Source organism: Phytophthora infestans, genomic scaffold (assembly GCF_000142945.1).
Source record: "Phytophthora infestans T30-4 supercont1.20 genomic scaffold, whole genome shotgun sequence".
NCBI lineage: Eukaryota > Oomycota > Peronosporomycetes > Peronosporales > Peronosporaceae > Phytophthora > Phytophthora infestans.
The window spans coordinates 950,657-960,080 of NW_003303739.1; the positions used below are offsets into that span (position 1 = coordinate 950,657).

Here is a 9,424-nt window from a genome sequence, read left to right on the forward strand (position 1 = left end):
CCGGCACTCGACTCGTTCTCGCGCTTCTCCGGCTGTGCTCGCAACGACCTGCAAGTACTGGGCCACAAACACGCGCTCCGCAACCGACGCACCACTTTGTTCGTACTCGAGCCACTTGCGCCTCGTGGATCCAATTTTTAACTGAGCTCGAGCCGCCTCGATGTGTACCAAGCCCCGTAACGCCAGTACACCCAGGTCCAACACTATGAGTCCTCTTAACTATCAGATGGATGCTATCTCGTCCAACTGGCCCATTCATTTAGGTGGATATCTCGACTATTTTGTCTACCAAGTTGAGTGGGTCACAGGTGAGAACGGCTACGTGCGTTGGATGCTGAACGGTGCTCCGATCTTCGAAGTCACGACCGACGCGTTCTCGAACGTCCCGCAGAACGCGAACAAGTCGAACCCGGTCAAAGTGATGCTGGAAGAGCCCATGTATCTCATTTTCAACGTTGCATTATCCAGCTCGTGGGGTGCGACGGGGCTGACGAAGAGACGAACCGGATCTGTGACGAGTTCCCCATGTACATGAAGATCGACTACATCCGACTATACCAAGACCTGAGCGAAGACCTTCCTGCCGATAGCTACATGCAGCTCGGTTGTGATCCTAAGAGCCACCCGACCAAGGAGTGAATCGAAGGCCACATCGATTAGTTTTCGGACGACGACAACCCGGTCAAGACGGTGCACGGCAAGGCATTCTGCAAGACCAATGACGACTGTACTATTGGCGGCAGTGTCGGGTCCACGTTACTGAAGACGGGAACGTGTGTCAAGTCTCGCTGTGTGTGTTCGTCCACGTCGTGGAGCGGACCTCGCTACACGGAGGCTCAGTCTGATACCTCTGAGAGCTCCAGCAGTCTGTCGAAACGTGTGTATGGACCTCCGATGAATGGTGGTCGGTAGTGTCGCTATCCTTTTGTCTATCGGGTCGGTGTGGCTAGCGTCTCTAGTGACGGCGAAGGAGACGCAAAAGATGCAGAAAAACAAGGACGCAGAGCGAGAAGCAAGACAGCGCGAGACTAAGGCGTCCCAACTCTCCAGTAGCGACCTCGGCTCGAGCTTTAACCAGCCCAAGGACAACTACAAGCAGAACTTTGTGTAAGCAGGAAATATCTCGGTGTTGTTTTGTGGATGAAAATATTCTACTAACGTTACAGTAGTATTGTGGCATTCTACCCTCTATTAATTCATTACATCTGCTTGTAAATTACGTGATGTAATACATGTAGAAGCTGGCGTGGAGACCGTCCTCGTCTACAGCCCACACGATGTACTGTATCATGCGATACACCTGCGTGCGAGCAGATGCTGACATCGACATACATACGTGGTCCTGCAACAACACTGTTGGCTCTCGCAAAGTAGAGACAGTCAGTTCACGATTGTCACCCTGCTAGCTAAGACGTAGAATCCATAGAGCGCTAGAATGTGGGGGTTCATATGGACGTTAGCTTTGGTTACGACTCTCGTCACAGGGAAGAGCAGCTCCGGGTCGTCCGAGTACCCGACCAAATCGGGGATAAAGACATGGGTAGACCCCGATACTCCCCGTGATCGCCAAGTATACACGAGTTCTCGAGGCCGACAATGGCAACTGGTCATGAGCGACGAGTTCAACGTGGCCAACCGCAGCTTTCGACCAGGCGACGACCACATGTGGACGTCACTTGATAAACCGGACGGTGTCAATGGAGCTCTCGAGATCTACGCACACAACATGACCAGCACCAAGTGCGACGACGATGGGACTTGCTACTTTTACATCGAAGTGGACTCGGACAACTATACCATTTCTGTATACAACATGTATACGCACCCGCCAGGATACATGAACTCGACATTCTACTATCGAGCTGCCATGGTGCAGTCCTGGAACAAATTCTGTTTCCAAGGAGGCATGCTAGAGGTGCGAGCTCAGCTACCCGGAGCCGTGTCAACCGCTTCAGGCAACCCCGACCTGGCACTGGGCAAGAATGGACAAGTGACTGAGACTTCGTATTACCCGACTTGGCCCGGTATCTGGATGATGGGGAACCTCGGTCGAGCCATCTTCTCAGGATCCACCAACCGCATGTGGCCCTTCTCATACGATCGATGCGAACCCGAGATCTTCGACCCAAGTAACCAACGAATCAGCGCTTGTGACGATGATCCTGGCTACGGAATGAACCCGAACCAAGGGCGAGGAGCCCCAGAGATCGATCTCCTCGAAGGTGGCGGCTTGGCCATCTCGTCATCACTGCAGATCGCCCCAGGAATGCCCACGGACTTTCGTCTCTTCCCAGCCGACGCCAAAGGAGTCGATGCGACCAATCCGTACTGCGTGTACGCGTACAACTGCAAGACCGACGGAGCAAATTTGATCGACGTTCCAACGGACTTTTACGAGCAAGAGCGAGGCCACAAATCCTGGTACCAAGGTCTCCGATACGCGGCAAACAACAATTGCGCCAAGAAGAAAGCCAACGTGCAGAATTTCGCCACAGTCAACGCGTCTGTCGCTCGTGGGATTTCTGAAAACTCGTGCACTACCACGACGTGTCCTGCCTCCCTTGATGTGAACGGAGACTTGGATTTTATTGACGGAACCGGTAAAAACCACTGGGGGATCAACTCGAACGGCACGTGCTTCCCCATCATGAACTCGTACATGGGCGCGTATCTGTGCGATCCCGACAACACCAACGCCAGGTGCACCAGTCCTCGGAACTCCACCACGCCAAAGTCGAACGCGATGGATACTTTCAACTACCAGATGGACGCTATCTCGGCCAATTGGCCGATACATGTCGGAGCGTACACGGGCTATCTCGTCTACCAGCTGGAATGGGTCACGGGTGTGAATGGATACGCACGCTGGATGCTTCAGGGCAGTCCTCTATTCGAAGTGACGGCTGACTCGTTCTCTAACGTGCCTCAGAACTCCAACAGCAGCAACCCCCAAAAGGTCATGCTAGAGGAGCCAATGTCGATCATCGTTAACGTTGCGCTATCGAGTTCTTGGGGCACGAAGCCTCCGAACCCTGGTACTGCCTGCAGAGGAGACGGCTCGGACAAGACAGTCAACAAGATCTGCGATGAGTTCCCAATGTTCATGAAGGTCGACTACATTCGACTGTACCAGGACATGGGGGACGACTTGGAAGCTGACAACTACATGCAAGTGAGCTGCGACCCAGCGAGTCATCCGACTAAAGAGTGGATCCAAGGCCACATCGACGAGTACCAAGACGACGACAACTTGGCGACTGAAGTAATCGGTAAAGCTTTCTGTACCTCCAATAGCGACTGCACTGTCGGAGGGAATTACGCTAGAACCGACTTAATCACGGGAACGTGTGTCGACTCACGCTGTTCGTGCTCGTATCCGAAGTCGTGGGGTGGTCCTCGTTGTACTGTGGCCCAAGCAGAGTCCACGTCGTCCAAGGCGTCGACGCGATTGTACGGCCCGCCCATCCCGTTAGCGTTGGCAGTAGCTGCCGTCGCTGTCTTCCTAACGTCCATTTCAGTGTGGAGAGGCGTGTCGGCTGCAGCCAAGAGGAACGCAGCGGTCACCAAGGCGAATATGATGGCGAAGGGCGATCTAGAAACTCGAGTCGCCGGAAATCGCAATAGTAGCGACGTTTCTCACTTGTAATAAGGGACAAATAAACCAGCTAAAGGCCGTTCCGTTACCGTTATTGAAGTGTCGATCTGGTAATGCTGGGGATCAAGGCGTTCGTACAGGAGTCGGTGCACGCGCTTCCTCCGTCTCAACTGCGTCTGCTAGCCGAGACGCTACGGGTCGATCTTCGAGGCTGTGAAGACCGACGAGACATCGAGCGGGTACTAACGGGTTTGGTTTGTCTGGACCAAGACACGTCGCTTGGAGTTTTCCTCGCGTGGCTCCGCTCTGCAGATTTGCAACAGCACAAGAATGCCAGCAAGAAGCAAACGTTCAACAATACGTTCCTACCAGCGATCACAGAGACCCGACCCACCAACCAGCAGTCGGAGCGTGTGAAAGACCATCATCTAGACGACGAGATCACGCAGCACTTGAGGGAGTTGGAAGCTCTAGAAGCCTCATTTAAGAAAGCAGAACGCCTCGTGCACACAGGATCACCTAGCTTTGAGAAGCTCAAGCGGTTCTTGATGGAGTTGACGCTACTGCGAGCGAAGGAGCAGAGTGCCCGCGTTTTTCTGGTGCAACAAGTGAGTGTTTTAAAACAGCAACACGCTGATATGCGAGCTGAGGTGCTGCACTCTAGAGCTCAGTTGGACTTCTTCGTTGAGGGATTCACGAACTTGAGAAAGAGACACGACGCGTTGCTGACAGACGCCACGCGAATGAAAGCTGAGAACGAGTCAGCGCACGAAATCTTCGTGTCGATGAGCGCTCACGACTGCTTCTTCGAGCAACTTATGCGCAACACACTGCGGCAGCAGATGCGAGATAACGACGAGGTGACGCGGAGACTTCAGCAAGCGACTGAGGATCTCGACGCAGCAGCTCGGAAGCGAAGAGAGCTGGAAGATCAGATCGCGCAACTTAAACAGGAGCGCGGAGGTGCGCGTAAAGATGCCTATTGTTTTAAACGGCAGCTCCGTGTGTGTAAAACACGAATGAGACGACTGCAGACAGGAGGAGGCGACGGCTCTTTCTTCCGTGATCAAGCTGTGGAGTTGCGTCAGACGGTTGCCACTCTACTGGGACTTTTACGTGATGCGGTGGTGCGAGACACAAAGTCACCGAAGCAAGCACTAAGCAAAGAGGCTTTGAGAATTTTGCACCAAGTGTTGACGCCAAAGATTAAGTTGCCAGAGAGTGAGGCGCATTTCACGCGTTTCCATGGCAATCAAGAGCCTGCAAGTGGAGAAATAGACCCCACGCAACCACGAGTTGTCTACCGACAAGCGACTCTCGATATCGACGAAGTTGTTAAAGGAGTTTTACTAGTAGAGGGCTCCAGTACGTCGACTGATGCTGCGGAGTGTGCACGAATAATGAGCGAGAAGCTGAAGTATTTACCGGTCGATCTGAAACAAACGCTGATGCAATTTCAGCTGAATGAGGAGAACGAAGCGCGAGCAGCTAACGAAGAAGAAGAACAGAGAAGAGTGCAATTGCCCTTGGAACAGCAGAGTGAAGGTCAAGGAACTGACGGACGAAGCGATTCCAGCGCTGAAGCTCCACATAACCCCCCTCCCTCATCAGCACAGACCACGTTATTTGCTGACCGACCAGCACTGACACTCGAAGGCTACGCTAGTGCACTGCAAAAGCACGTGTCAGCCTTAATGGCAGCGCAGAACAAGCGAGGCTTTGTCATGTACAACTGGCCATTCTCCTCGCGTGACGTGCACTTGCTCACAGCCATTGGACTGCCCGTCGACAGCGTCATCAACCTTGAAGTCATAGAGAGCGCTCCTACATCTTCCAGCTCCATAGCAACTTCAGCTTCGACACTTGCAGCGACATCAACTCCAACTCCCGCTCTGAAGCCTAAGACCCCTACAGTCACGACAAAAGCGCCCCCAGTAAGCGGTAGTAACTCACGATCCAAAGCTCCCGTTGTCAGCTCCACAGTTCGAGGCAAAGTATCACCGACGAAGCCAACAGCAGCCTCGAAATCTCCAGTCAAGCCTGCAACTCGTACAGCAGCTCCAAGTGCAGCAAAATCTCGAGCTACGAGCCCCACACGCGGCACTAAAGCCACAATCGCGACACCAAACACCCCTTCTAAGCCCAAAACTCCGACTGTCCCCTTAACTCCAGTCAAATCTGGTACAAGCTCGTCTCAACTTAAGCCTGAAGCTACCAAAGTTGTCAAGAAGATTCCAACCGCTGCTTCCTCTCTCCAAGGCTTGGGTGGCATCTTGCAGTCAGTTGCACCCGCAGCTTTCCCAGCTGAGCGGGTGGACGCCATTCTACGCATTTTGGAGCAGCAGAAACGCTGTCGATTGGCTCCAGTGATACGATGGGACGAGGCCACGCGCCATACGAACGAAATGCTGGCCATGTGGGCCGAGGAAGTTCACATGCTCGTCCATCTCGAGCAAGAAAGCCGCAAACCTCAGAAAGCGCCGCCGACAGCAGCAGCCATCCCCGCCAAAACCACCCCTTCACAGTCTGAACGAGCCACAGTCGCTGCCAAGAGCCCAGTACGCAGCTCACCCAAAGCTAAGGCAACTTCAACTACCAAACTTCGACCAGCGAAAAAGTAGCCATGTTTTTTTAAGTTGCCCAAAACCTGTTGCCAATCTTGCAGCAACTTCAAAGTAAAGTTTCCCAAAAGACCAATGGAGACGCGTCGTCTGCCGTATCTCCCAGCGCAATGAGAACCCACTATTATACCCGAGGCTTGGAGCCGTGGTGTGACCACGTCAGCGGCCGCGTGGGCTACACGGGCGACGACTCCTCGGACACATCCTTCCAGTCCAACGATGGCCTCGTGATTTATTCGCCCCGCAAAACCTCCATAACTCAATCCGATGCGGAAGCGGATCGTGAGATAAAAAAGACAGAGGTTTCAGCTTCGAAAAGCCCTCAAGTTGTTCGCCGTGGTCGCTCTAGTGGACTATAAGATCTGGAAAATGCTGCTAAGGCAAAGCGGGCTCGTGGGCTTAAAGCTCGGCCTCTCCAGGCTGTCGGAAGGCCATTTCCCAGCGCGTATTCTAGTGGAGCTGCCGTACGGGAGACGAGCCCCCCGCTGACGACTACGAGAGCTTAGTCCGAGCTGGCCTCGCTATTGGAGACTTTATCTCGCGAAGGCATCGTCTGCTCTGGATCGGCCTTTCGTCAAGAACTCGGCAGCGCTTTGATCGCACTGGGGAACTATGGAACAGCTAGGACAGTGGTCGGAAAGCTGGTCACGTGATTATTTGGTGTGCTCAGACGGTGACTGGAGCCAACGTGTTGACTGGGTCCCGAGTGAAGACGCTGAGCTCTGCTGCTCAGCTCGAGGTGAGCTCGGTGCACTTTCATTGCGAACCTTGTAAGCCGTAATTCTTTGAGCGTGCGTGCTCTGCAGCGGTCGTGAACCAGACAACTGGCCACGTGTCGGTGGCGATGGAGATGCAGGAGGGCGCCGCAGAGCTGGCTGACTGGGTGTTTGCTTGGAGATGGCAGTGGATTTGCTATGGCTTCTTCTCAACGAGGGCTCGACAATTATCACGTCTGGAGCGCCTTACGCTTCTGAATGTCCGCGTGCGTACAGAGGACGCGGAAGCGATGCGAGCTGTGATGTTGTCGCAGTGCCCGGAAGAAGATCTACTAGGTCTCGGACAGCAGGAGCAACAGCCAGAGCCCCGCGAGTTCTCCCTGAAAGCGAACGCATCTCTACGACAACAGTCAATGGATGCAGATGACAAAGACCTTGGGGGGAACGCGAGTTTATCAGTATCTCGAGAGATACGAGGCGTCAAGAGGCTGGGCACTCAGGTCGACAAAGGCTGGGTGGATGTGCTAGTTCCAGGCTTTGGCAAGTGTCAAACTCGCCGGTCCAATCTCGTCCACAATGAAGCTACACCTGTGGAGGATTCGAAGGGGTTATCACTTATGCTCACGTTTGTGGAAGACCCGGACGATGAGCTTATGTGCGAGTTTTTGGGCGTCATTGGTGGCTCTCTGCGGGACTTAACCATCCGAGTCTCCAACTTTCGCTCTGCCATGCTTGAGCGGATCACTGCGACTTGTCCGCGGCTGACAGAGATTGTTGTTTGCACACCGATGCTTGAGGCTCGGTTCCAAGTTCGTGGCAACAGACTGCATCATCCGATCATCGTACCTTCGACCGTGCCGTCCTCGTTCGAGAACACCATCGACCTTGTCCGCAGCTTCTCCATGACGGATCCCGTTGCTAGAGCGCTACGACGACTACGCGTTTGTTTCCGGATAAACTACGGTGAAGCCACTACTAGGCCGCCATTGGAGGAGTGCTGCACTGCACTGCCGGGCATGCTCAATGTGAATCGAACGGTGCAGTATCTCGATTTCATCTCTCCATTCTCCGGCTTGCTACAAGCGCGATTTTTTCAAGATATTTCATCTGAAGAAGCTGCCCGTTGTTCAAGACGAGTTACCTTTGCATTCCAAGCTTGGCTTCCTCAGCATGTTGCCACAGCATACATGTAATCGCCAAGAAGGAGGGGTATCCAAACGCGCTCGACGATCGCGATGTCTCGTTGATCTGGATGGGAACTCGGTGGGCTTGATATTCGCCTTCGCAGCTACAGCTGTTACGCGTAAAGTATTATTTCGGGTAGCTACAACGCCGATGGACGAGCAAGATTTCATCTGAGCATTTGTAATCGCTACCTGGAATGCTTTTTTTATATGAGTGAGGTGTAGTGTTACCAGCTCTTGCAAGCCTAAACTCTAATACCCGGCTACCTGGAATGTTGTCTACTGATCAACTGTGCCTTCTCCAACGCCTCATCCTTCCGTGTGCGGTTCAGGAATAGTTGGAACAGACTGGACGCGTGGGTTGTCTAACTGTTCAGGTGGAATGCCGCCACAGTTGTACGCACACTCGACAGCGTAGATGTCCTCATCAAGTGCAGCATTCATGTGTAGCACTTTCAGGAATGCGGGAAGAGTAGAAGACGAGAAGCATTGTTTGAAAGATAAATCTGAAAGTGAATTGAAAGTTAGCACGCTCCTAGTTAGCTTCTCACTACAGCTAACCTACGAGCCTTGTTTCACGCAGGTGCTGGTGTCATCCGAAGCCGTCCGTCGTCGCCAGTCACAAAATATTCATGCAAGCTCATCCTCATGGTCGCCGAGCAACTCAGCCCTTCGTTTGGGTTGGCACTTGAATCAGTCATCCCACTTGAGCATTCCACCTCGTTGATCTCCAGCAGCTTCTCCGTTGGAGCTGCTGTTGCCACGATCTCGTCACCCAAAGTCCATTGCAAGCTCTCGGATATCCAACAGCCTCCATTGAGAGCTAAGCCGCTGGGACAACACGGAGATGCAGCCGCAGCCGCTCGAATAGCACGCGTTGCAGTGGCTTGGTAAAGACGTCGGCAAGTTGCTCGTGCGTGGGGCAATACTTTACCATCACGTCACATAGCATCACGAATTAAGTGAAACTTGATGTTGATGTCTTGCTCGGCTGCGTGGCCATCTCGTTCTCCGTAACATTGATGGCTGACTGATTGTTCACGAGCAGGAGAGCCGTTTGGTTTTGTGTCCACGGTCCAAGCTCAACCATCAGCTGCCTGATCCAGATGCAGTCTTTCACTGCCATCGCAGCCGCCATATACTCTGGCTCCACGGTCGAGAGTGCGACCGAGTTCTGCTTTTTCGAGTGCCACTCGATCAGCATGCCGTTTAGCATCACTACCGCACCGGAGACAGATTTGGCGTCTCGGTTGTCGCCGCCCCAATCGGCATCGGCGAAGATTGACGTCCGGAACGTCGTCGCCGCGT

General features: G+C 53.4%; 3 protein-coding genes across 3 annotated transcripts; all 3 read left to right on the forward strand.

The window, feature by feature from the left end:
- Positions 1-331: 331 nt before the first annotated feature.
- Positions 332-639, forward strand: PITG_10741 (uncharacterized protein; the record flags this gene model as incomplete). Its single annotated transcript, XM_002901529.1, has 2 exons — positions 332-418; positions 469-639. 2 exons carry the CDS (start codon positions 332-334, stop codon positions 637-639), a joined length of 258 nt encoding a protein of 85 aa, XP_002901575.1.
- Positions 640-870: 231 nt separating this feature from the next.
- On the forward strand, positions 871-1,251 carry PITG_10742 (uncharacterized protein; the record flags this gene model as incomplete). Its single annotated transcript, XM_002901530.1, has 1 exon — positions 871-1,251. One exon carries the CDS (start codon positions 983-985, stop codon positions 1,109-1,111), a length of 129 nt encoding a protein of 42 aa, XP_002901576.1.
- A 163-nt stretch (positions 1,252-1,414) lies between these two features.
- On the forward strand, positions 1,415-8,534 carry PITG_10743 (uncharacterized protein; the record flags this gene model as incomplete). Its single annotated transcript, XM_002901531.1, has 7 exons — positions 1,415-3,269; positions 3,519-3,642; positions 3,696-4,960; positions 5,252-6,153; positions 6,261-6,498; positions 7,023-7,969; positions 8,511-8,534. 7 exons carry the CDS (start codon positions 1,610-1,612, stop codon positions 8,532-8,534), a joined length of 5,160 nt encoding a protein of 1,719 aa, XP_002901577.1.
- Between the last annotated feature and the right edge of the window lie 890 nt (positions 8,535-9,424).